At 51.2% G+C, this 25,773-nt stretch overlaps 2 protein-coding genes across 3 annotated transcripts in view; one reads left to right on the forward strand and one right to left on the reverse strand.

Moving 5' to 3' along the window:
* Positions 1-25,773, forward strand: part of LOC127037352 (C-C motif chemokine 5-like) — a 411,611-nt gene that overhangs the window by 174,095 nt on the left and 211,743 nt on the right. The window lies entirely within an intron of this gene.
* On the reverse strand, positions 16,271-25,103 carry LOC127037356 (C-C motif chemokine 4-like). 2 transcript variants are annotated; one of them, XM_050928978.1, is made up of 4 exons: positions 23,102-23,844; positions 22,766-22,944; positions 18,603-18,717; positions 16,271-16,762 (listed from the first exon to the last, which is right to left on the reverse strand). In XM_050928978.1, exons 2-4 carry the CDS (start codon positions 22,836-22,838, stop codon positions 16,666-16,668), a joined length of 285 nt encoding a protein of 94 aa, XP_050784935.1. In that variant the 5' UTR covers positions 22,839-22,944; positions 23,102-23,844; the 3' UTR covers positions 16,271-16,665. The 2 variants fall into 2 exon arrangements, with proteins under 2 accessions (XP_050784935.1, XP_050784933.1); XM_050928976.1 differs by lacking the exons at positions 22,766-22,944; positions 23,102-23,844 and adding an exon at positions 24,793-25,103.

The raw sequence follows: 25,773 nt of genomic DNA on the forward strand, positions 1-25,773 counted from the left end.
ATGCTGGTACGAGTTCGCCAGGTCTGGGACTGGCGGATAGGCTCAATCGCCATGCCTGTGCTTTTCCGCAGTGAGATTCCAGGTAAACCAGACACAGACGCTGCATTTTCCATCTTGGCTGCTCTTTCCTCTCCCTCTTCTGGTTTTTCTCATTTTCTCTCTTATGAAATGGGACAAGAGCTCCAGCCCAGCTCAGCTAACGTCTCGTTTCCCCCAGCAGGGCAGTTATGACCATCTTTGGTGCAGCTAAGGGCTGTTTTCCTTCTAAACACTCTCAGCAGCGAAAGGGAAAGAGAACGAGGATGTTGTTAAAACAAAAACCTTATTCAAAACTTTACATTTCAAACGCTTTCATTGGTTTTCCTTCTTCTCTGTACCTTTAACGAAGGGTTTAAATGATTTTTAATGGCATGTTTGCCTTGGTATTTAGCAGGCAGACGTCTCTGTATACCATGCCCTGACCTTCATTTAGCACCGTTTCATGCTGGACAGTGACTGGGTCATGTTAACACCTCTCAATCTTTGGGCCCTCTACTCATTTCATTTCAATGAAGACAACCATGCTCCTTGCGATTTTCCTGACATGAGATATATTATTGCCCTCCTGTGGCAGGGGATATCCAATGGACCTACATCACTTCTTGTTGGCCCATACTCCTAGCTGATGGAAACTGGCAGAGCTCCAGCCAAGGCAATAGAGCTCGTCTACATTTTCACCGGCTAATGAAATGCTGTCTTGCGTGCTGGAGTGCCAGGAGGCAGGGGTATGTGGTAGAATTTTGGATATTTTGGGTAAGGAATGGTATCCCTAGACTCTTCTTTGTCAGAGGATGGAGATGGATGGCAGGAGAGAGATCATTTGATCATTGCCTGTTAGGTTCACTCCCTCTGGGGCACCTGGCACTGACCACTGTTGGTAGACAAGATACTGGGCTAGATGGACCTTTGGTCTGACCCGGGACGGCAGTTCTTATGTTCTTAGAAGGATTGGCTTTGCTGTGTTGTATAGCCCCCTTACTGAGTCACTGTCTGACACAATCACACAATTCTCAGCTGTCATTGCCCCCTGAAACATGTGGGCCTTGTAATTTGTGACTGAACTGGTCATTTCCATTTCTCCAAGGCTGAGATAGCCCCAGACTGTTGATTAGTACAAGCATGGATGTTCAAGCCAGACAGTAGGAAAGTGATGGCAAAGGCAGGGGATAGGACATGGCTGAGAAATCCTTTCCATGCACTGGGCTCCTCTTTCCACCTTCTCCCGGTCTCTCCCCAGCAGCCAGTTCTGCTGCCAGATAATTAATCACTTTGTTACCGGATTATAAAAATACGTTGTGGTGCATTCATCAACCAATCCCGTTTTAGTCACATGTCCCCAGTAATAAAGGCACCGAATGAGATACACACAGATATTCCAATGATGCTTTGCGCTTCGTGGAGTTTATCAATGAATCCCAGAATAAGCGATTTTCCCCTGTGTCCTCCTCATTAATCCTTTCCCTTTCTGTCTAGTCCTGGTTTGCTGCCTCCCTATCCATGTTTCTGTCTCCATCCCTGCTCCATCCCCTCTCCCTGAGCCTCGCTCTGTCAGTCAAGCTCCCCCCCATACAGGAGATTCAAGCCCATGTCTTAAACCCTAGGAGCTGGCTGAGTGAGTGCTGAGAGCTGTGTGTCCCACCGGGCCCACGACCCCTTGGGAGCCAGCCAGCCCCCACAGACAGGGTTGTGCCCAGCGGAGAGCGAGGCAGGGGGCCCCTGAACAGACCCCAGGCCAGGGCCTGGTGGCAGGATGAAGCCATCAGAAGGGCACAGACACAGCCAGCCTCTTGCTCTGAGGACATGCGGAGAGCCCTGAGGGAGGGAGCCAGCCAGTGGGGTGGGCCCCCAAGGGCCCTCCTGGTGGGCTGTATGATGTTTGCATACGGATAGGGTTGCTGGGCAAGAGGAATGAGCTGGATCTGGTTCGGGAAGGTGGGAATGTTCCCATTCTCCTTGCCAGGCCCTCCCTCACAAAGGGGACCTCTGAGGCTGGGGAGAGCTGGGGCAGGGGAGAAAAGATCCAGGACGGGCTGCTGTAGCTCCTGGTCACCGTGCCATTGGCGTCATGAGCCTTTGCCTGTTTATGCCAGCAAGGATCCTGCCCTCTGCTCTCAGTGGCCAGTGTAAATCCAGGGCCTCCCTGCTGGCTTCAGAGCAGTTACTCTGGATTCCGTCTGGTGTAACCAAGAGCAGGATTCTGCCCCCTGGGCCAGGCTATCCCCCACTCAGCCCTGCTCTACACCAGCGACAATGGGAGCAGATCCAGGTCCCCCCTACATCGCTTCATTATATGAGGCCTCTGGTTTTATACCCCGGTCAGAATTGCAGGGATCTGGGGCCCTCTGACAATTCCCAGGCACCTCGCCACCACCTGCCCTGGGTGCGAAGTGCTCCTGGCTGTGCTGGCTGCTGTCAGCTACCTGACCCCACCAGCCTCTAGCAGCACAAGCACTGCCAGCCAGGCCGCTGCAGGCCCCGCTATCTCTGGACAGGTTAGCATTAGGCACAATGATCCCTGAGCGCTGCAAGCATCCCCCTGCAGTGCCATCTGTGATCTTCGGTACTCCCTTGGGCAGGTCGCCCCTGCCACTGCTGGGCAACCATGGCTCCACTGCTGGGGTATTTGTCGACCCACAGCACAGACATCTACCACTTGAGACAATGGAGTGACTGGTTGCAGTAGAAGACTGTTATCTTCCATGAGGACCTGGTGCTAGAGGGGGACAGAGACACCCACTTTGCCAATAGGTTTCACAGCTATTTGCTGAGGGCTGAGGGATGGTGCCACTCAGGACTCCTGGGTTCAGTTACAGGTTCTGTAAGGGAGTGTGTGACCTTTCTTCTCCTGCCACACAGCCTGTCCCTAAAACCTTCTCCTCCGATCCCTGTCTCCTCAGCTTCTGCTCCCCTCCCCTCCCACCTATGGCATCTCACAGCAGGCCACCGAACTCTGGCAGAGGGGAGCTGGGCTTGTTCAATGACTGACGGAACCAGACATTACAGCCTTCCTGACCCTGCCCCAGAGCCGCCTCCCAAATCTGAGATTTCTTTCCCTTCCTCTGCCAGAGCAGCCTCTGGCAACAGCAGATGCACAGATGTCTAAATATTGTTATTTAGCATCTGCCATCATCCCCGCCTAGTGACATAATGCACAATGCACTTTGTTCCTGTAGGGAAACGTTTGGTCATATACAACACTTGACTTCCGTGTTTGTAAAAGTACCGCAGAATATTTAGACAATATTGACAATATGAGCTCTTGCTACTCCCAGCTTTGACAACATATCTCAATCCAGACCTGCAACATCTTGTCCTATTACAATCTGTGGCCTCCCCACGCAGACTGGTCAATACACCATGACCATGGCATGCTGCCCCCTCCACGCAGACCGGTCAATACACCAAGACCATGGCCTGCTGCGCTGCCACCTTGGAATAGGAGCCCCCAGCTGCTTCAATGCACTGCTGTCCTAGGCTGACTATCACCTGCCAGCCCAATTCCATCCCCCACCCCCAGCTCTGCCAATGCCCCCTACTCCTGAGCTACAGCCCCCACCCTGCTACTGTAACCAGAGTCCCCACAAACCTTGGCCTGTGCACTCTGACCCTGCTGAGCTAGGCTTCCTGCTAGCCCAGAGATGGGGGGAAACATGCACTTCTAGTGCATCTCTGATCCCTACAGCCCCCGAACCTCAGTTAGCCAGACTCCAACATCTGCCAGCATCCCCGCCTAGTGACATCTGCCCCTTAGCAACTGTATGATTGCCCCTTTCTATTTGCCTTTTGTAACTCAGCCCCAGTAGGTCAGGCTAATGGTCATGAGACCCCCTTACTTGTTTATTTAATTCAGTGATGCTGGTGAACGCCTTTCAGAGCCTGGGATAAAGGGCTATCGATATCTGAGCTCTGGCGCTGGCAGCTCTCGGCCTCCAGATCAAGGATCAGCAACCTTTCAGAAGCGGTGTGCCGAGTCTTCATTTATTCACTCTAATTTAAGGTTTTGCATGCCAGTAATACTTTTTAACCTTTTTAGAAGGTCTCTTTTTATAAGTCTATAATATATAACTAAATGATTGTTGTATGTAAAGTAAATAAGGTTTTCAAAATGTTTAAGAAGCTTTATTTAAAATTAAATTAAAATGCAGAGCCCCCCGGACCGGTGGCCAGGACCTGGGCAATGCGAGTGCCACTGAAATTCAGCTTGTGTGCTACCTTCGGCACCCATGCCATAGGTTGCCTACCCCAGATCTAGTCCAACCCCCTGCTCAAAGCAGGACCAATCCCAAACTAAATCATCCCAGCCAGGGCTTTGTCAAGCCTGATCTTAAAAACCTCTAAGGAAGGAGATTCCACCACCTCCCTAGAGAACCCATTCCAGTGCTTCACCACCCTCCTAGTGAAATAGTGTTTCCTAATATCCAGCCTAGGATAGGTTCAGTACAGGGGGAAATGGGTGAAATTCTCCAGCCTGTGTTGTACAGGAGGTCAGACTAGATGATCATACGGTCCCTTCTGTCCTTAAAATGTGTGAAATTATTCAATGATCCCTACCTGCACCACTAACTCTAGTCCTGCTCCTAATGTGCCACAGGCTGGAAATCGGCCCCTAAGTCCTTTAATGTCAATTGCTGTTCAATGGGCACCTTGCCACCTGATTGCTACAGTATCTGGAGAAACCTTCTCATCAGGCTGAGATTCCCCCTGAAATGGGTTGGTTTAAGGGGGCTGCTCAGCTGCATCCCAAGCCCAGCTTTTGGGATGCATGATGAGCATGGAGCAGCTTGTGGGGAAAGGATGGCAAAGGGGAAAGGCACTGGGGTGTGACTCAAGAGGTCTGATCCCACTCCCAGCTCAGCCAGAGCCTTCCTGCCTGACCTTGGACTAGTCCCCCAGGGTATCTGGTGCTGCAGTTCCCCCGATGGGAAAGGAGAACAGCACTGCTCTATCTGCACAGGGTGCGGAGCGGACAAGCCCATCCAGGACCGGGGCACTCTGTTGTTACCGTGATAAGGGCCATTCTGACACCGGCATAGCAAAGTACACTGAACCTCCACTGAAGCCCAGCCAACCCCACCATCCCATCTGCACGAGATGGGCCTGATCTGGTCTCCTTTCCAGGGCGCGCCGGCCAGTGTCACTGGCTGGGTTTGAGAGAGACTCAGCGCAGGACTTCAGCAAGCACAAGGGCAGGGAATCATGTGTCATCCTGTGTGGTTTGCAAGTGACTAAATTTGAACTTAAAATCCGCAGCCTGTCCCTCCCCCATGAGAATGTGCAGGGCTGGCTCCTTATCTGTAAATCAGCAAGAGACTTTCCAGCCCCAATTCTGTCCCCTCTGGCCACCGGTACATGCGTGGGGGAGACGTAGATTCCATTCCTTCATTAGCATTTATTAATAACTTTTCCTCTCCATCCCCTTCCCCACCTCCACACACACTCCAACACAGCCATGGAAATCCCTGCCGAGGGCTATAAAATACAGAGGCAGGCGAGGGGGAAGCCAGACCATTCTCGGCCACCCCACTGTGGAGCAGCCTGCCTCTGCTGCAGCCGGAGCCAAGAGAACCTGCCTGGAAATGAAGGTCACCTCCTTAGCCCTGGCAATGCTGCTCCTTGCTGCTCTCTGGACTGAAGCCCACTGCGATTCCTGTAAGTACCGGGTCTGCTCCTTTCCTTACCCTACAGAGCCCTGCCTTGTCAAGCTCCTCCGGCCCAGGCATTTCCAGCACCCAGTGTTAGGGCCCTGCAGCTTTGGAAGGGAAGTGGGTGAAGCAGAGGAAGGAGGGGGTGTGGGTGGGCCCTGCGCTGGGACTCAGGAGATCTGGGTACAAGTCCTGTCTCCGTCACTGAGGCTGATTTCCAAAGCTGCCTGAGGGGTTTGGCTGCCCAGGTCCCACTGAAATGCACCAAAATCCCCTAAGAAGCTTTGGAAATCTGAGCCGGACTAGTCCTGGGCCTCAGGTTCCATCTGTAAAATGGGGATAAGGCTTTGTGATCTGGAGGTAGAGAGCTGCCAGCGCCAGAGCTCAGATATCGATAGCCCTTTGTCTCAGGCTCTGAAAGGCGTTCACCAGCATCACTGAATTAACCTCACTAGCCCCCGGCAGGAGTGCCAGTACCATTATCCCAATGCTGCTGGCAGGGAAACTGAGGCACAGAGTGGCAAAGTGACAACCCAACTCACTCAGTGGCATGATGGAGACTAGTCCATTTCTTGTGTCAGTGGAGGGCAGATCCCCTTCCCTGCACAACAACAATTAACCCAATTGTGGAGGGGACAGCGAAGCATCCAAGAATTCCCTCCTGCTCCCAGAAAGGAGGTTTGGCTGCTAATGAGCACAGAACTAGTCAGTGTAAGAAATTCTCTCCAGCTGGCTCTTCCTTGTTACTGAGGGAAGGAGAACTAATCCCCTTTCTCTTCTTTTTCCCAGTCATCAGCCAGAGCAACACATGCTGCATGAAAGATAATTTTGTTCCTAGAAGAATTTCTCCAAAACACATCAAAAGTTGCAGACCCACAGGTCCTAACTGCTCCCGCCAGGCCATGATGTGAGTATCCTTGGGCATCACACAGATGGGGTTGATGTGCCTGTTTCATCTTGTGTCCAAAGTGCTGCCAAATGCAGCCAAACAAAAAGCCACCAATGCTTTTTTACCTTTTCTATGCAAACGCAGTAATTTGCTCTCCCACTCCGTGGTCTTTACCACTTCTGCTACTTTGTAGCCGAGATTCAGCATCAGCTGTTATAACAACGTCCATCCTCTAATGCTGAAATTTCAGTACTAAATATTCTGCGGTACTTTTACAAACATGGAGTCAAGTGTTGTATATGACCAAACATCTCCCTACAGGAACAAAGTGCATTGTGGGAGGGGATATCTTTGTATTTTGATGGTGCCCCTGAACTGCCTGTGTTGCAAATGATGACATAAACAAACAAGGGGGTCTCATGGCCGTTAGCCTGACCCAGTGGGGCTGAGTTACAAAAGGCAAATAGAAAAGGGCAATCACACAGTTGCTAAGGGGCAGATGTCACTAGGCGGGGATGCTGGCAGATGTTGGAGTCTGGCTAACTGAGGTTCGGGGGCTGTAGGGATCAGAGATGCACTAGAAGTGCATGTTCCCCCCCACCTCTGGGCTAGCAGGGAGCCTAGCTCAGCAGGGTCAGAGTGCACAGGCCAAGGTTTGTGGGGACTCTGGTTACAGTAGCAGGGCGGGGGCTGTAGCTCAGGAGTAGGGGGCATTGGCAGAGCTGGGGGTGGGGGATGGAATTGGGCTGGCTGGTGATAGTCAGCCTAGGACAGCAGTGCATTGAAGCAGCTGGGGGCTCCTATTCCAAGGTGGCAGCGCAGCAGGCCATGGTCATGGTGTATTGACCAGTCTGCGTGGGGAGGCCACACATTGCAATAGGACAAGATGTTGCAGACCTGGATTGAGATGTGTTGTCACAGCTGGGAGTGGCAAGAGCTCAGAGCAGCAGCCTCACAGCACCATGCCTGGGCCCAGGCAGCTCTGTCAGCCTCCTGCATTCAAGAGAACTGATTTCACTGCAGAACCAGACTGTTTCAGGGACAAGCACCTTCGTTCCCAGTGCTCCCACAGTCACTGCTCTGCTGCGTGAGCTGTGATCAGTCTGGGTGTCACTTTGCATTTGCTAAGGGAGCCGGGCTCATCTCTCTCTCTCTCTGTCTCTCTCCACAGAGTGACGCTCACACAGGGGAAGGAAGTCTGTGTTGATCCCAGTAAGATACGGTTGGCCACATGTAAAGGAAAGCAAAGAAAATCACTTAAAGACACCCAGCCTGCACAGCTGAGACAGCAGCAGGTGGACACGAACTCAGTGTAATACCCCACGTTATTTATATGGACTGATGTTTCTCAGTGCATGGTTTTGAGAGGCAATTTTTCTGGCCCTCCCATTCCCTCCATCCCTTCTGTGTCCTTTGTCCCCCAGTGACTGTGTGATGGGGAAGCGACCCCCTGCCAACACCACTGTCATTCTTTAGAGATACAATAAAGTCCAGTGTTTTCTAGCATGACTCAGTGCTTCTGCTTCTGTGAGTAGGAAATCCTCCCGCCCCATTTCCTGGTCAAGGATGGGCCATGTCAGTATGTTGTCACTATGGAGACCCACCGATGGGCCATGGTGTCATTATGGGCCAGGTGACTTTGGTGTCACTGTGGAGACCCAAGGATGGGCCATGCCACCATGGTGTGTCTACAGAAAGAATCCACCTCACTTACATTTGGCTGAAGATGGAATCAGATCCCAGTCATAGATGTGATGTGGGGTTCATTCTCCCTTCTCAGCTCTGAGCCCAGAACCCAGCCTTCCTGCTATTGCCAGAGGCTGCTCTGGCAGAGGAAGGGAAAGAAATCTCAGATTTGGGAGGCGGCTCTGGGGCAGGGTCAGGAAGGCTGTAATGTCTGGTCCCGTCAGTCATTGAACAAGCCCAGCTCCCCTCTGCCAGAGTTCGGTGGCCTGCTGTGAGATGCCATAGGTGGGAGGGGAGGGGAGCAGAAGCTGGGGAGACAGGGATTGGAGGAGAAGGTTTCAGGGACAGGCTGTGTGGCAGGAGAAGAAAGGTCACACACACCCTTACAGAACCTGTAACTGAACCCAGGAGTCTTAAGTGGCACCATCCCTCTGCCCTCAGCAAATAGCTTTGAAAGCCACTGGCAAAGTGGGTGTCTCTATCCCCCTCTAGCAGCAGGTCCTCATGAATGATAACAGTCTTCTGCTGCAACCAGTCACTCCATTGGCTCAAGTGGTAGACACCCCAGCAGTGGAGCCATGGTGGCACATATGTTCTTATGTTATGTTCTTATGTTAAGAGGAGAAGTAGAGTACAGGATCTGGTCCAAGGGGTGAATATAGCCGGACTGCTTGGTAATGGCTACGTAATGTAATTCAATTTAACATGCTTGTAGCGGGGAAAATACCAAAGAAACCCTCCACTCCTTCATTAGAGGAGTGAAGTTCTGGAACAGCCTTCCAAGGGGAGTAGTGGGGGCAAAAGACATATCTGGCTTTAAGATTAGGCTTGATAAGTTTATGGAAGGGATGGTATGATGGGAGAGCCTAATTTTGGCAATTGATCTTTGATTATCGCCAGATAAGTATGCCCGGTGGTTGGTGATGGGATGTTGGATGGGATGGGATCTGAGTTACTGCAGAGAATTCTTTTCTGAGTGCTGGCTGGTGAGTCTTGCCCACATGCTCAGGGTTTAGCTGATCACCATATTTGGGGTCGGAAGGGAATTTTCCTCCAGGGTAGATTGGCAGAGGCCCTGGAGGTTTTTTGCCTTCCCCTGCAGTGTGGGGCATGGGTCACTTGCTGGTGGATTCTCTGCAGCTTGAGGTCTTCAGACCACAATTTGAAGACTTCAATAACTCAGGCATAGGTTAGGGGTTTGTTATAGAAGTGGATGGGTAGGGTTCTGTGGCCTGCTTTGTGGAGGGGGTCGGACTAGATGATCACATTGGTCCCTTCTGACCCTAGAATCTATGAATCAGTAGCATTTAACTTAAAAAAGGAGAACTACACAAAAATGAGGAGGCTAGTTAAGTGGAAACTAAAAGGAGCAGTCACCAGAGTGAAATGCCTGCAAACTGCATTGCAACTATTTAAAAACAGCTCAAACTAAACATATACCTCCAAAAAACAGTAAACAGGACCAAAAAATTATCACCATGGCTAAACCACAGAGTAAAAGAGGTAGTTAAAGGCAAAAAGACATCTTCTAAAAATTGGAAGACAAATCCTAGTGAGGAAATTAGAAAGGAGCAAAAAATCTGACAAATCAAGTCAGGCTGAAAAGGAATTTGAAAAGCAATTAGCAAGATACAAAAACTTACAGCAAATGTTTTTAAGTACATCAGAAGCAGGAAGTCTGTCAGTCAGTAGGACCACTGGACTACTGAGGTGCTAACAGAGAACTCAAAGAAGAAAAGGCTGTTGTGGAAAAGCTAAACGAATTCTTTGCACTGGTCTTCACTGCAGAGGCTGAGATGGAGATTTCCACATCTGAGCCATTCTTTTCAGATGACAGATTGACTGAGGTGTCATTAGAGGAGGTTTTGGAACAAATTGATAAATTAAACAGCAATGGGTCACTAGGTCCAGATGGTGTTCACACACGAAGTCTTAAGGAACTCAAATGTGAAACTGAAAAATTGCTAACTGGTATGTTACCTATTGCTTAAATCAGCCTCTGTTCTGGATGACTGGAGGATAGCTAATGTTACCCTGATTTTTGAAAAAGACTCCATAGCCAGTAAGCCTAACTTCAGTGCCAGTAAAATTTGTTGAAACTATAGTAAAGCCCAGAAGTATCCGACACATAGATGAACACAATACGTTGGGGAAGAGTCAACATGGCTTTTGTAAAGGGAAATCATGCTTCACCAGTCTATTAGAATTCTTTGAGGGGGTCAACAAGCATGTGGACAAGAGTGATCCAGTTGATGTAATGTACTTAGACTTTCAGAAAGCCTTTGACAAGGTCCAACACGAAAGGTTCTTAAGCAAAGTAAGCTGTCATGGGATACAAGGGAAGGTCCTTTCATGGATCAGTAACTATAGTTAAAAGACAGGAAACAAATGGTAGGAATAAATGGTCAGTTTTCACAGTGGAGACAGGTTAATACCAGGGTCCGTACTGAGGCCTGTGCTGTTCAACATATTCATAAATGAGCTCGAGAAAGGCGCAAACAGACAGGTGGCAAAGCTTGCTGATAATTAAAATTTACTCAAGATAGTTAGGTGCAAAGCTGTTACAAACAGTTACAAAGAGAACTCGCAAAAGTGGGTGATTGGACAACAAAATGGCAGATGAAATTCAATGTTAATAAATGCAAAGTAATGCACAGTGGAAAACACAATCCCAGCTACACATATAAAATGATAGGTTCTAAATGAGCTGTTACCACTCAAGAAAGTTCTTGGAATCATTGTGGCTAGTTCTCTGAAAACATCCTCTCACTGTGCAGCAGCAGCAAAAAAGCGAACAGAACAATAGGAACCATTAGGAAAAGGGATAGATAATATGATAGAAAATATCATAATGCCTTGTGCTAGACCCAGGCCAGTGGGGAACAGCAGAGTAGTCAAAGGGAGATATACGGGCCACCGGATACGCAGTTTTCTGTTCCCTGAGTGACCAGAGCAGAGACTGCTCCAGGCTAATGAGAACACCTGACTCCAATTAACCTGCTGAGAATCAGGTGAGGCTGTTAAGCACCTGACTCTAATTAAGGCCCCTTTGTTGCTATAAAAGGGCTCACTCCAGTCAGACCAGAGGGAGCCAAAGGAGAGGAAGTGTGTGCGAGGAAATGGGAGCTAGAGGCGTGCAAGAAGCTGAGAGTGAGTATGCACACTGCTGGAGGACTGAGAAGTATAAGCGTTATCAGACATCAGGAGGAAGATCCTGTGGTGAGGACAAAGAAGGTGTTTGGAGGAGGCCATGGGGAAGTAGCCCAGGGAGTTGTAGCTGTCATGCAGCTGTTACAAGGGGCACAATAGACAGCTGCAATCCACAGGGCCCTGGGCTGGAACCCGGAGTAGAGGGCAGGCCTGGGTTCCTCCCAAATCTCCCAACTCCTGATCAAACACAGGAGGAACTGACCTGGACTGTGGCTTCTACCAGAGGGGAAATTCTCTGGACTGTTTCCCAACCCACAGGGTGAATCTGTGAGGCGAGCAAATCTTCCAGTAAGCGCAGGACCCACCAAGGTAGAGGAGGAACTTTGTCACAGCCTCTATATAAATCCATGGTTTGCCCACACCTTGAACACTGCGTACAGATCTGGTTGCCTCATCTCAAAAAAGATATATTAGATTTGGAAAAGGTACAGAGAAGGGAAAGAAAAATTAAGGGTATGGAACAGATTTCAGATGAGGAGAGATTAAAAAGACTGGGGCTATTGAGTGTGGAAAAGAGATGACTAAGAGATAACTAGAGGTCTATAAAATGACAAATAGTGCGGAGAAAGTGAGTAAGGAAACGTTATTTACCCTTTCACATAACACGAACCAGGGCGTTACCCAATGAAATTAATAGGCAGCAGGTTTAAAACAAATATAAATAATTGTCCCTCCATAATTGCCCTGTTCTGTTCATTCCTTCTGAAGCATTTGGCACTGGCCGCTGTCAGAAGACACTAGGACACTGGGCTAGATGGATCTTTGATCTGACCGTTCTTAAGTGCTTATGACCTGCCTGAGTTTGGGGTTTGCAGACGAAATACAAAATGAGGCAAGTTTCATGAGTTTTATCATGAGCGTCTCATACAACTTCCTAGTAGGAAAATTTCCATTTTCACCCTCCAGTGTTGTCTTTCCTAGTCTCATTTGGGTTGGAAGGGGCCATTTGGGGGTCATTGAGTCTTTCCCCCATTTCTTACTGATGTTTAGTTGGCGCCTGATCACATGATTAGGGAAGTGTTATTTACCCGTTTAAGTAGCACAAAAAATAGGGTAACCAGGGCCAGCTTTAGGCCAATTTGCCCAATTCCCCGGAATTGGGCCCCGTGCTGGCGCCTTTTTAATTTTTACTCAGCCGGCAGGGCTCAGGGGGGGTCTTTGGCGGCATTTCGGCAGCGGGCCCTTCACTCACTCCAGGTCTTCGGTGGCATTTCGGCGGTGGGTCCTTGAGTGCCGCCGAAAACCCGGAGCGAGTGAAGGACCCGCTGCCGACGTGCCACCGAAGACCCGGAGCACCGCCGGTTGAGTATGAATCGGGCCCCGCACTTGCTAAAGCCGGCCTGAGGGTAACCCAATGAAATTAACAGGCAGCAGGTTTAAAACGAACATCATAAAATACTTCATACAATGCATAATTAACCTGTGGAACTCCTTGCTGGGGGATGTTGTGAAGGCCAAAACTATAAAGGGCTTCAAAAAAGTAGTAAATAAACTCCTAGATGGTAGTTCTACCAATGGCTATTAGCCAGGATTGTCAGGGACACAGCCACATGCTGTGAGTGTCCCTGAGCCTCTGACTGCCAGAAGCTGGGAGCAGACGGCAGGGGATGGATCACTCCATGATTGCCTGTTCTGTTCATTCCCTCTGGGGCACCTGGCACTGGCCACTGTTGGAAGACAGGATACTCGGCTAGATGGACTGTTACTATGACCCAGCCAGGCCATCCTTATGTTCATTGATAAGCCTAGGGAGAAATATCCTGCTGGCCTAGGACAGGGAGATAAGGGAATCCTGGGCTACTGGGCCTTGCTGGCTAGATGGGAGGTCTTAGAAAGGCTCCGTCAATGCAGTGAACACCGTCAACAAACCCACACAGAGAAACCACCCAGCTTGACACCTAAACTCTTCACTCTCCCCAGCTGTTTGGCTCACTCAGCACCAAAGCCTTAAATGTCCCTGTTCACAAGGAAGATTTTCTAGCACCAGAAGCTTTCTCCAGGGCTTCGTGCCTGCGAACTGCAGGGAAGCCATGTGATCCTCCGGAGGCATCCCAGGGCCGTGCCAGCCCTCCAGCTCACCCAGCCCCTGCAGAAGGAGGAGCTGCCTTCATGCTCCTTAACGCAAGGCCCGGCCAGAATGATGCTCCAGGATCCTATCCCCCAGCCCGCCCAACCTGGTTGTTCCAACCCACGGTTTCATTCTATACCCCAATAGCCTCCAGCCCTGGGGAAGCTGTGCTTGTTGCTCGCCCCAGGGACAGCTGTGCACCCAGGGAGTCTCTGGGGAGCCTTTCCCAGCACTGGGTTTCAGGGGCACGCTCTCAGACGTCTGGCTGGAAGGCTGCAGCCGCCTGGGAGCAGCTGAGAGTGCAGATCGCTGAATTACTTGGAATCATCTTTCTGTGTTTCCATGGAATTAAGCATTTGTGCAGGGAATCCCGGCGGATGCCAGCTTCTCATTCGGTGCACACCAGCTGCCTCGTCTTCCCTCAGAGGCCACTAAACTGCCTCAAGCCAAGTCGCTGCATGTTTTGCTTTGTTCTCCAAAATCCCTGGCTTATTTCCAGAGCAGGGCTGAAGCTGATTGAGGCAAGCTCATGGCACTGCCCGGCGCCAGGCGCCAAGCAGCCGTAAACTGCCCGGTAAGCCTAATTCCCGATCTCAATGCAGGCCAGCCCCTTTGGACCTGCTCAGCAGATAGGTCAGCAGATAGCTGAGACTCAGCGCTGACAGAGCATCGGTGAGGTGGTGTTCTACCACGATTGCAAGGAGCAAAGCAGCGGGGGTCTAGTCGAAGCTCCCAGATTGCTCCCTGCCATAACCCGCATGGAGGCATCTCGAGACACCCCCCCGGCTGAATCACACCCCACAGGTCCAGCATTTGGTCTGTTCCTGCTGCTTCCAGGCAGTGACAAGGCAGCAGGCATGTGAGGCCCAGATACTCACATATGCAGCCTACAGTGGGGGCCGGTTGTGGCTCTGTGCCCCTGGGGACAGTTCTGCTTTGGGGATGGTGTCTATGTGGCCAGCTATAAGCTCTGAGGGGCCAATGCTAGCCATGAGCTGCCAGCATTCAGTCTCTCCAGCCATTCCCCTTGGGACAGGGGGCAGGGTAGGATCTCTGCGTGCACCGGGGACTCCTCTGTGATGAAGGAATCCTAGGCAGGGGGAAACCGGCAGCTTTCTGCTCACAAAGCCAGGGGAGGGGCTCAGGGCTGGGCACCATCTCAGCCAATGTGTATCCATTCCAATTGCAATAGTATTAACTCTTGAGTTGCTGAATTAAAACAGCATGCAAACCACACCAGCATTTCTCAGCTGTGGCTGCCCGGGGCCTGAGGAAAGAATCAGCCCCTGCCTGTGCCTTCCTGAACCATCTCTGGAGGCAGAGGGGGCACAATGCTTTTATATTTATAATTGGAGATATACCTATCTCCTAGAACTGGAAGGGACCTCAAAAGGTCATTGAGTCCAGCCCCCTGCCTTCACTAGCAGGACCAAGTACTGATTTTTGCCCCAGATCCCTAAGTGGCTCCCTCAAGGGCTGAACTGACAGCTTTGGATTTAGCAGACTCATGCTCAAACCACTGAGCTATCCCTCCCTACCCTTTCTACTGCAGGAGGAAGGTGAGTTCTTGACCCACGTTTGGGGAGGGGGGGCCTTGGGCTTCAGCCCTGTGGTGGTTGGGCAGCAGGCTCCAGCAGCAGGACTTCAGAAGCCTGGCCCCAGGGCTTTGGGCATTGACCCCTGGATCCAGGAGCAGGTGCTGACCTCCGACTCTGGCCATGTGTCCCTTTCTTCAGGTTCTGATCCTGGGCTCCTGCTGGCTGGAGCCAGCCCTGGGTGCTGACTCCTGGCCTCATCCATGTAGCAGTGGGCTCCAACTGCCGGCTCTGCAGTGGTGGGGCTCACCCCCTCACATTGCCCCAGGCTCCTGTTGCCTCTACTGATCCCCCATCTGGGCTCCTGCTGCCTCCCCCAGCCTCACATCCATCCTGCCATCACTCTGGCCCCCTCTCCCATCCAGGGCTTAATTTATCCTGGGGCTTGCTAAGAAAAGTGATATTAACAAACATGCAAGTATCACTTCTCACCACACACTGGAGGCTGGGAAGAGTGAGACCTGTACGGCTGTTAATATCACTTATCATTTTCCACAGCCTACCGGCTAGCCAGCAAGTATGCTGGGAAAAGTGATATTAACAAACATACAAATATCACTTTTCACAGCATTATGTTTATTATGGAGTCTGCAAAAAAAACAACCAACCCTACATAAATAAATGACAATGATTTGTGTGGATCTGTGTATTTGTTTTTCCTAAAGTTAATGAAGTATTTTAGGAAAAAGTGTCAGAGCGGCCACCAGCAAGGGTTGGTAGCTGCACTTTGAGGCCACCAAGAATTTTGTTGTAAGACCCCCTCTAGTCTGTTCCCTACTGTCTGCTTTGTCCAGGCTAGTTTGAGAAGCTGGACGCCCTAGGGCCCAACCATGCGTCTTTTCTTATGTTCTTGCTTCCTCGCCTCACAGGAGCACCTGGAGAGATTTTTCCTCTCTAGTTTAGGGGCACTGAGGCGATAGCAACTGGACACATACTAGAACTGCCTGGGTTATTTCTGCTCATTGGGGCTTCACAGGAGCAACCCAGCTTCACCCTGCGCTGTTTGTGGATCTGAGGTCTGAATAGCACATGAGGGGGGCTTTTAACAAGTCACACAACCAGACCAACAGACTCTGCTGCTGCTCCCGCAGTTGGGATTTTTATTAATGCTATAAATCAAATTAGGCAATCACAGCAGGTGGGGACATCTCAGCAGAAGGTGCTTTGTAGCTGAAACCTCAGGAAGGTGACTCCGTGGAGGGGTAAAGAGAGGCAGTGGAAATCCTTGAGTGAAGAACATTTTGATCCTAGAGGTTGCTACTAGATGACTTCCATCATGGGACTGACATCTGGGACAACAGCCCCCTCCCCATTACAGGGCCCCTATCCCTTCATTCTCTCAAGGCACCATTTCAGAATAACCACAGCTATGAACCAGCATTCAGCACAGCAGAGGGTGATTATAATTGCAGATAGGAGACAGGAACATGCTTGCTACATGAAGCTTAAAGTGGATTCCCTTGTGCCACGAAACATGTGCGCAGCAAGTGAGCTGCGCCTGTGACCAGGAGCTCCTGGCTCGTCTCCCAGTGGCCTTCAGGCTTTACTAGCCGAGGAGAGAAATTTCTGGTATTCTTTCACCCAGGGTCTGTCAGGCTTGGCACAGATCTCCTGGCCTTCTTTCATTTTGAATCTACGAAGGAAAACAGTGCATCAACCAGGTGACGGCAATGGTGGGGTGAGGGTATGAAACCCAGGGGTGAAACCCTGACCAAAGTGGCCCCCAGGGCAGGATGTGGGTGCATGGGTCAGCACTGCTATCCTGTTCAGGGGGATCCCAGACAGCCCAGCCGGAGTACAGAACTGTGATGGCCCAGCCAGGTTACAGGTCAGTGACAGGGACATGAGTGCAAGATGTTAACTCCTTCCCACCCTGGCAGTCTGTCCCCCCTACCCCAACTCCCTATTCCTCCCCATGATTAAAATATGTCCGTGTTGATCACTGCTGCTACAACTGTTCTAGAATTGCAACAAATCGTATATGAGGTATGTCATGTAAGCTGTCAGTGGAAAAGTTATGATTCGCTAACCGTGGTTATCCCTGTTTGTATGCGTGTATCACGTTTGTAGCTGAAGTTATGAATATTGACTATGTACCAGTATTCAAACTTGTTTGCTCCTGGGGTAACACCCACAAGGTAATTTGCATCCAGTCTGGTCAGCTGCTTTGTGAATGGACCATTCAAGTAGATGGCTCTTTAATGAACACAATGGGCCACAGAAGAAGTTTATTCCTGCCGGATGGGCCTTCCCGTGGACATTTTAGCCATCAAAGGGCATGTGACAAGCCCATGTGACTCTGGACTCCATCTGGTGCCTGTACTTTCCTACAAACTAAGACTGAGAGCTGCCCCTCCCCATACAAACCTTTGGAAGCATCTCCATTTTGCCTCTTTCCTGCTCCGATCTCTGGACTTTGGACTTACACTAAAAGGAGCGTCCAGTCAATGAACTGAGGACCTGCCCATCGTTTGGACGTTACTAGAGACTGAACAAGCCAGCAGTGTGACATCACTGCTACAAACCTGATACAAGAACTCTGCAACGTTTGTGTGTATTTCATTCCTTTGACCGTTTTAACTCTCACCTCATTCTTTTCTCTTATAAATAAATCTTTGGGTATTGGATACTAAAGGATTGATTATTGGGTAAAATCTGAATTATATATTGGCCCGGGTGTGTGGCTGATCTCTTGGGATTAAAAGAAGCCTTTGGTTGATGAAACTGGTTTTAAATAACCACTCATCATTAAGTATCAGAGGGGTGCCCCGTTAGTCTGTATCCACAAAAACAACGAGGAGGCCGGTAGCCCTTTGGGCTTGAATGGGGACTGGGAGTGGCTAGCTCACTACAAAGGCAATTTTCCCTCTCTTGGTATTGACACCTCCTCATCAGTTACTGGGAGTGGATCACATCCACCCTGATCAAACTGGCCCTGTCAACACTGGTTCTCTACTTGTAAGGTAACTGCCTTCTCTTCGTGTGTCAGTATATTTATACGTGCCTTTGTAATTTTCACTCCATGCATCTGAAGAAGTGGGTATTTTACCCACGAAAGCTTACGCCCAAATAAATCTGTTAGTCTTTAAAGTGCCACCAGACTCCTTAGCATTAAGTCTAGTGTCTGGGTGGTGAAACATCCTGGGGGGCCCAGAGACATGGCACCACTTAATCCAGACCCACTTTATGGTCCTTCCTGCACCAGGTGGCCCCAGGGAGTAGCAGGAAAGGCCAGGGACGTTCAGCTACAGGGAGTCCCAGTATCTGGAAGGAGCCCTTGTCTGTGCAGCTGCATCAGCTGGCTCTGATGCTAGCTCATGGCATCGATCTTCTCCCCTGTCATCTCCCTTTGTTGTTACCTGGTTCCCTGCTATCTAATCCCCTCCTCTCCCCTCTGCCTTAGTCCCCTGCCCACACACCATCTCTCCGTCCCTGCCAGTGTTCCCAGGGGCCCTGCGCTGGAGGATACTCACATCACGGCTGGCTGAGGGCACACTGGACTAGTGGGGTAACAGCTGATGGTGTTGTCTCTCTTGAGCTTCGTTTTCTGGAATCTGAAGCAGCACTTCTCCGGCACAGCAGAGCCTCCTAACAGAACAGGAAAGCTCCATGGATGAGGGTGACCCCAGCTAGATGGGACCCCTGTCCCCTCTCTGGGACCCTTCCCCAAACCCAGGGCAGAGGAGGAGAGCTGGATTGGGTCAGCCCTGGAGCAGGTGGTCCCACCCCCTCCTGGGCCTTTGTACATCGCACACAATTGGGACTCCCCACACACGCACTGCGCACCAGAGAAAGGGCCTGGGCACAGTCCTGCCGTGTCAGTGCATTGCACTACATGATGTCACCAGGACTTCATATCCTCTTTCAATAGTTTGATCCCTGTGGGCCCGGCCAGGCCATCCTCACTAATGTGAGCCGCTAATGGAGCCCATGGAGGCTGCCTGGGGGGATCCTGAGGAAGCGTGGCCCAGATGGTGGCAGTATCTCAGTAATAAGCTCTGGTGTCTTTGCCCAGCTTGACTCTGCTCTCACTGATCTGGGTGTGAATCCAGAGTCACTCTAGTTAGCTCAGTGGATCTGGTATGAATCCAGAGTCACTCCAGTTAGCTCAGTGGATTCTGGTATGAATTCAGAGTCACTCCAGGTAGCTCTCTCTGCATGTTAGGCTGAAAGGGCTTGCTACTGCTGCGGGGAATCAGGAGTGACCCCCCATGGACGCATCCGAGTGACATCAGCGTACGTGAGAGGGAGATCCGGCCCAATAGGCACACAGGCAAACTCGTCCCTGTGCCAGTGCTAGGGGCGCAGGGCCTGAGGGGAGCTGGCGTGGGTCTGCCTCATGCCAGGGCTGAGGGGCGGGTGCAGACATGGGCAGCCAATTTGCATAGCCTGAAAATAGGTCCCAGGAGCTTGTGGCAAGAAATTGATCCAGTTACTTCTCCTTCTATCTTCATAGACTATCAGGGTTGGAAGGGACCTCAGGAGATCATCTAGTCCAACCCCCTGCTCAAAGCAAGACCAACCCCAACTAAATCATTCCAGACAGGGCTTTGTCAAGCCTGACCTTAAAAACCTCTAAGGAGGGAGATTCCACCACCTCCCTAGGGAACCCATTCCAGTGCTTCACCACCCTTCTAGTGAAATAATGTTTCCTAATATCCAACCTAAACCTCCCCCACTGCAACTTGATACCATTGCTCCTTGTTCTGTCATCTGCCACCACTGAGAACAGTCTAGATCCACCCTCTTTGGAACCCCCTTTCAAGTAGTTGAAAGCAGCTATCAAATCCCCCCTCATTCTTCTCTTCTGCAGACTAAACAATCCCAGTTCCCTCAGCCTCTCTTCATAAATCATGTGCTCCATCCCCCTAATCATTTTTGTTGCCCTCCACTGGACTCTCTCCAATTTTTCTACATCCCTCTTGTAGTGTGGGGTCCAAAACTGGACACAGTACTCCAGATGAGGCCTCCCCAATGTCAAATAGAAGGGAAAGATCACGTCCCTCGATCTGCTGGCAATGCTCCTACTTATCCAGCCCAAAATGCCGTTAGCAGTCTTGGCAACAAGGGCACACTGCTGACTCATATCCAGCTTCTCGTCCACTTTAACCCCTAGGTCCTTTTCTGCAGAACTGCTGCCTAGTCACTCGGTCCCTAGTCTGTAACAGTGAATGGGATTCTTCCGTCCTCAGTGCAGGACTCTGCACTTGTCCTTGTTGAATTTCATCAGGTTTCTTTTGGCCCAGTCCTCTAATTTGTCTAAGTCCCTCTGTATCCTATCCCTACCCTCCAGCGTATCTACCATTCCTCCAAGTTTAGTGTCATCTGCAAACTTGCTGGGGATGCAGTCCCCACCATCCTTCAGATCATTAATGAAGATGTTGAACAAAACCAGCCCAGAACCGACCCTTGGGGCACTCTGCTTGATACTGGCTGCCAAGTAGACATGGAGCCATTGATCACTACCGGATGAGCCTGATGACTCATTGAGTGCCAATGGCAACCTGCATGGAACCCAGAGAGAGGATCACAGGTGCAGGAGTGAAGAGTTTGGAGGAGACACCAGGAGCTCAGTCTGTGTGCCTATGGCTGGAATGTCCAGGGTCGGCTCTAGATTTTTTGCCGCCCCAAGCAAAAAAAATTTTGGCTGCCCCCCATCCCGCCCCTGAGCTCCTCGCTGCACCCCCCTGCTGCCCCAGCCCTGGGCTCTCCCCCCCACACACCCCCTGCTGCCGCAGCCCTAGGCTCTACCCCCCACCCCCGCACCCTCCTTCCGCCGCAACCCTGGATCACTGGTAATTCGATCCCAGGGCAGGTCATTCAGCAGGAATTTTGGATGTGCACAGAACACAGACAGAATTGGTTCCCATATGGTTACAGAGCTGCAGTAAAGTGGAACAATTTTCAGCTTATGTGATTGGAGGATATCTGGATGCATATTATAAGACTGTCCTCCATAAATGAGGAAAAGTTGATGTGCCTTTATTATTCGTTTGTTCCACTCTTTCTTTCTATGGGGAATTTGCCAATGTGATATCACTGTCTTCCTTTTAAACAAGCAAACAAAAACAAGGCAATGGTTTTTGAAAATAGCAATTCCAGTCCTGAGAACCACTGGGGAGCATTTCTTGCTCAATTTTATCCTACTTTTTCTACAGCAAGTTACAGTGGATCAGTGTATTTGATTTGGGAGAAATAAAGTAACAGCTGCCCACACTGAGCTTGAGCACTCCTGAATTTCCAGGTGTTCAAATCTGGAGGCAGGTGCTGGGGTGAGAGGGACGCTGTGGCTCCATGTGGGAGCACGGCAGCATGTATGCAGCAGCGTGTCTGGTGCAGCGCGGAGCCAGACATGCTGGTCTGAGTGGCGTGGTAAGAGGGCTGGGGGGTTGGAGAAGGGGTAGGGGGTTAAGGGGGGGCAGTCAAGGGACAGGGAGCAGGGGGGGTTGGATGGGGTGGTGGTTCAGGGGGGCAGTCAGGGGCAAGGAGAAGGGGGGGTTAGATGGGTCAGGGGTTTGGGGGGGCAGTCAGGGGACAGGCAGCGGTTGGATAGGCAAGAGAGTCCCAAGTTAGGGGGGGTCTTAGGAGGGGGCAGTCAGGGGACAAGGAGAAGGGAAGCTTAGATGGGGGTGGGGTCCCAAGGGGCAGTTAGGGGCAGGGGTCCCAGGAGGGGGTGATCAGGGGACAGGGAGAAGGGGAGGTTGGATGGGTTGGGGTTTCTGTGGGGGGCAGTCGGAGGGAGTGGGTGGTGGCAGGGTGGGCCTACCCTCCCTCCCCGTGGAGTGTACTATTTTTTGAATGTTAACATATGGTATCACTACCCTTCACTGTGCACCTCTCCATTCACAGCAAGCTGCAGCATGAGGTCCCACCCCTTCCTTTCCAGTTGGCAGTGGCCAAGGGAATGCTGGGAAATGTAGTTCTTTCCCTGCTCCAGGGCTGGCTCTATAGGCAGGGAGCTAACCAAGGAACTACAGCACCCAGGGCCCCCTGTTGGTTCTCAGCTCCCATGCTGGATCCCTGCCGCCCCTGCAAATGGGCTGCCCCAAGCAAGTGCTTGCTTTGCTGGTGCCTAGAGCAGCCCCCGGGAATGCCTGCAGCAGGTCCGTAAATAAGAGCCAATTTAGTTTTACAAGCGTGGAATTCTCTCATGCTGTTCCCCAGTATACGGTGCATGAAACAGCACCTCAAGAGCGTTTAAAACCCACGAGGCCTGCTTTTCCCCTCTTGTAACTGATCCCCAGGCAAAGCGCAGGTATAGAATAACCAGAATAACCACCGGAATAACATGGCCACTGCTTGCCCTGGTTGCAGAGATGGGATGCCACCCAAGGTGCCCGTCAGCAGGAAGCCAGGAGCCATATTCATTATGCCACTAAGATACAGGGACCACTGCTTGAGCCTGATTGGCTGCTCACTACACCTGCGTCACGCCCTGGCAGCTCCATTGGAGTCACTCCAGCTAGACACCCAAGTGAGAGCGGGCCCAGGCCCTACGTCTGCTGTGTCTCTGTGAGATCTGCCCTCCATACCCCAGCGATGCCCTGGCACCTCCCCACATCTGACCCTGCACTGAGATCCCTTGGTGCTCCCTGACCCAGCTCCTGTCTCCCATGGAGGGGGCACCGGTACTCACTCTGAGCCAGGCTCTGGCAGCAGAACAAATCCAGTAGGAGAAGTGTGCAGACAAGCCCAGCTGCCTTTGCCATGGTGAAATGGAGGAGGGTCCTGCTGGGGCCGGTGAGCAGGAATCAGCTGCAGAGGAGCCTTCTGGCTGGATCTGCCTCCCTGGGCTGCTTTTATAGGGCTGTCTGCCTGAGGACAACACTTGGCTTCAGGAAGCATGGGAGTGGGGAACCCAGCAAATTTCCACAGTTTGGCCGAGCTCCCAGAGAGCTGGGCATGGGAGGAATTGTTCTTGTGCCAAAAGGGAATGGGGATTTACCTGACACTTGCAATTGTCGTCACTCACCTAGGACATGCAGCGGTTGGGCGTGCCACCCCCGGATCCAGTGAACCACAGCTCAATATAGCTCCGGAGGAAGGTGACAGAGACATGTCTAGCACCCAGGGTCCAGAGTGGGAGGCTGTGTGCTCCAATGGCCAAGGACGAGGAGTCCGAGCCCTGGGTGCTGCTCTTGGCCCTGCTGCTAACCTATTGTGCCACCGTGGGCGAGCTGCTTCCTCTTCCGCCCCGGCTTTGTCTGGTTTCTGTCTGTGACGGATCTGCCCAGCAGGGACCTACTGCTCGCAGCAGCCTCCTTCCCACTGCACCCGGCTGTCCCCAGCCCAGAAAAGGGGAAAGGTCCCGAGCCAGATGGTGGCCGGGCCCAGAGAACCCTGGGGACTGTGGGACCAGGCTGGGAATGCCAGGTGATACAGCTGGGGGCAGGGCTGTGTGAGGTGTGGGCAGAAGCAGCTGTGGCTGGGCGAGGAGGCAGGGCAGAGGGGCCCCAATGAGAGACACTAGCTGAGCCTGGCTTGGAACGCCGCAGGCCTTGATATGCTTGACTGGAGGCTGGGCTGGAGCGGGCACACTGAGAATGAGGCCTGCAGAGCTCTGGTTCTCGTCTGGACACACCAGGGGCCCAAATGGGAACCGCTGTTGCTCACGCTGAACTGTGAATGTTTAAGTCTCTGTGCCTCTGAGCATCCTTCCCTTTCCTACCAACAGGGGCAGCTCCAGGCACCAGCATTGCAAGCTGGTGCTGGGGGCAGCATTCTGCAAGGGGTGCCAGTCCCTGTTGTTTTGCCCCCAAGCAGCGTGCCGAATTGCCACCGCAGAGGGCGGGCGGGGGCGGGGGGGGGGTCAGTCCCTGTGTTTAGCTATCTGTGGCGGCTTCAGCTAAACATAGAAGCTGCCACCGAATTGCTGTGTCGCGGAAACGCGCCTGCCGCCCTAAAGGCACAGGGACTGCCCCGCCCGCCCACGCCGGCAATTCTGTGTGCTGCTTGGGGCGGCAAAAACTGTAGAGCTGGCCCTGCCTACCAGCCTCGTGTTAGGCCTGAATAAAAATATAGCAGACAAAACCAGGTATGCCAACCTGACCAAAGTCAGGCTAACAGAGGTTTTTGGGTAATCCCTGAGTGGAAAATGCTGAAACAGCAGCATGTCTCACAAGGCGCTGGGAAAAAGTGAGATAAGGGAGAGGCTGCATTCCTGGCATAGTACCAGATGTCCTGTGTTAGGAGCAGCTAGTTCGAAGAATTGATAAGAACCCTAGCTTCCCAGCCTCCTTGCTTTCACTCCCTGGTTTTGTTCTTTGTTTGTTTTTAACTCCCCTACATTTCTAACTTTAGGCATGCATGTATACTAAAGGTGTCTAGTGTCTAGTTGTTAGAAGAAGGGGGTGGGTTGCTCCAGTGAATAATTTATGATGCAATGGAACTGTCTATATAGGCTTGTACTAAGATGTAAAGCTGAAGCTGATTCTCTCTGGAGACGAGCTGCTCTCTATTGATGCGTTCACTTGTCAATAAAGAGCTTTTGATCGGACCTTGCTGGTGTTGCCTGTCTCTCTCGCAGTCAGACAACGAACCTCGCCATCTGGGTTCGAGTCCCCGACATCTTTGGTGACTCCGCTGGGACTTGTCTGACTCTCCGGCGTGGGATTGGACCCTGAGGCAATGCAGCACGCATCCTCCAGTTTAGAGGAGCCTTACCTGGTGACCTGATCCCTGTGTCGGCGATAAGGCGCGTTCTGTGAACCAGCTGAAGCTCATAGAAATCCAGCAATGTCCACTTACCCATTGAGTAGGGTCCAGGTTGTCGGGGTTCGAGTCCCTGACAACTTAGGTCTGGGTTTGAGTCCCAGTCCAGAGTTTGCGCAGGATCCGGTTTGTCTGAGTTTGAGTCCTAGTCTGGGTTTGAGTCCCAGTCCGGGTGTTCAAGTCCCTGGAGAGGTAAGCGAGCGCTCGACGCAGGGAGGTGGGGTCAGAGTCCCTTTACCAAATAGGACAAGTTGGCAGTAAGTGCCCGGGGGACACCTCATTGTCTCTAATACTTAGAGATTGGAAGGAAATTTCTGGGACTGCTGGTCTGGTTAAATCTAAAATGAGAAATTTATGTCAAATAAAATGGCCTTCTTTCACCGCTCATTTGTCCCCGACTAGAGACTGGCCGGAGTGTGGAACCTTTTCCACAGATAGGATGAACTCCTTAAGGGATATTTTGGTTGATCTTAGGCCGGGTACTCTCCAATAATTAATATATATGAGTACTATGGATATGGTGCATATATTTGTAGTTTGTATATATATATATAGAGAGAGTATGTGTGTGTACATATGACACCTCCTTATAGTCAAGCATAACAAGCCTTCTTCATTCTGGTATTGTAGTTTGGCCCTTGTGTTACTGCAGATAGCAACACACTCTTATTAGGGCAATTACAGTTACTATCATTATTAGCAGTTAGCCGAGTGTTTTGAAATACTGGGATTGGAATTATTACAGTGTGTCCCACTGTGCTATGTATTTGAGAAGTAAAACAGAAATTTGGAGTAGTGACACTATATAAAAATGTCTTATAATTAGTTACTCCACAGTACTGTCCATCAGTGTTATAGGCAAAAAGAACAGGAGTCCTTGTGGCACCTTAGGGTACATCCAGACTACCCGCCGGATCGGCCGGTAGCAATTGA

Source organism: Gopherus flavomarginatus, chromosome 19 (genome assembly GCF_025201925.1).
Source record: "Gopherus flavomarginatus isolate rGopFla2 chromosome 19, rGopFla2.mat.asm, whole genome shotgun sequence".
Lineage (NCBI taxonomy): Eukaryota > Metazoa > Chordata > Testudines > Testudinidae > Gopherus > Gopherus flavomarginatus.

Coding starts and splice junctions, on each gene's coding strand:
- LOC127037356 (XM_050928976.1), bottom strand. CDS start 24,880: ATGGGTAAGTGGACATTGCTGGATTTCTATGAGCTTCAGCTGGTTCAC. Junction 18,718..24,792: donor CACAGGGATCAGGTCACCAG/GTAAGGCTCCTC, acceptor CTGTTCTGTTAG/GAGGCTCTGCTGTGCCGGAG. Junction 16,763..18,602: donor TGCCCTCAGCCAGCCGTGAT/GTGAGTATCCTC, acceptor TTTCCTTCGTAG/ATTCAAAATGAAAGAAGGCC.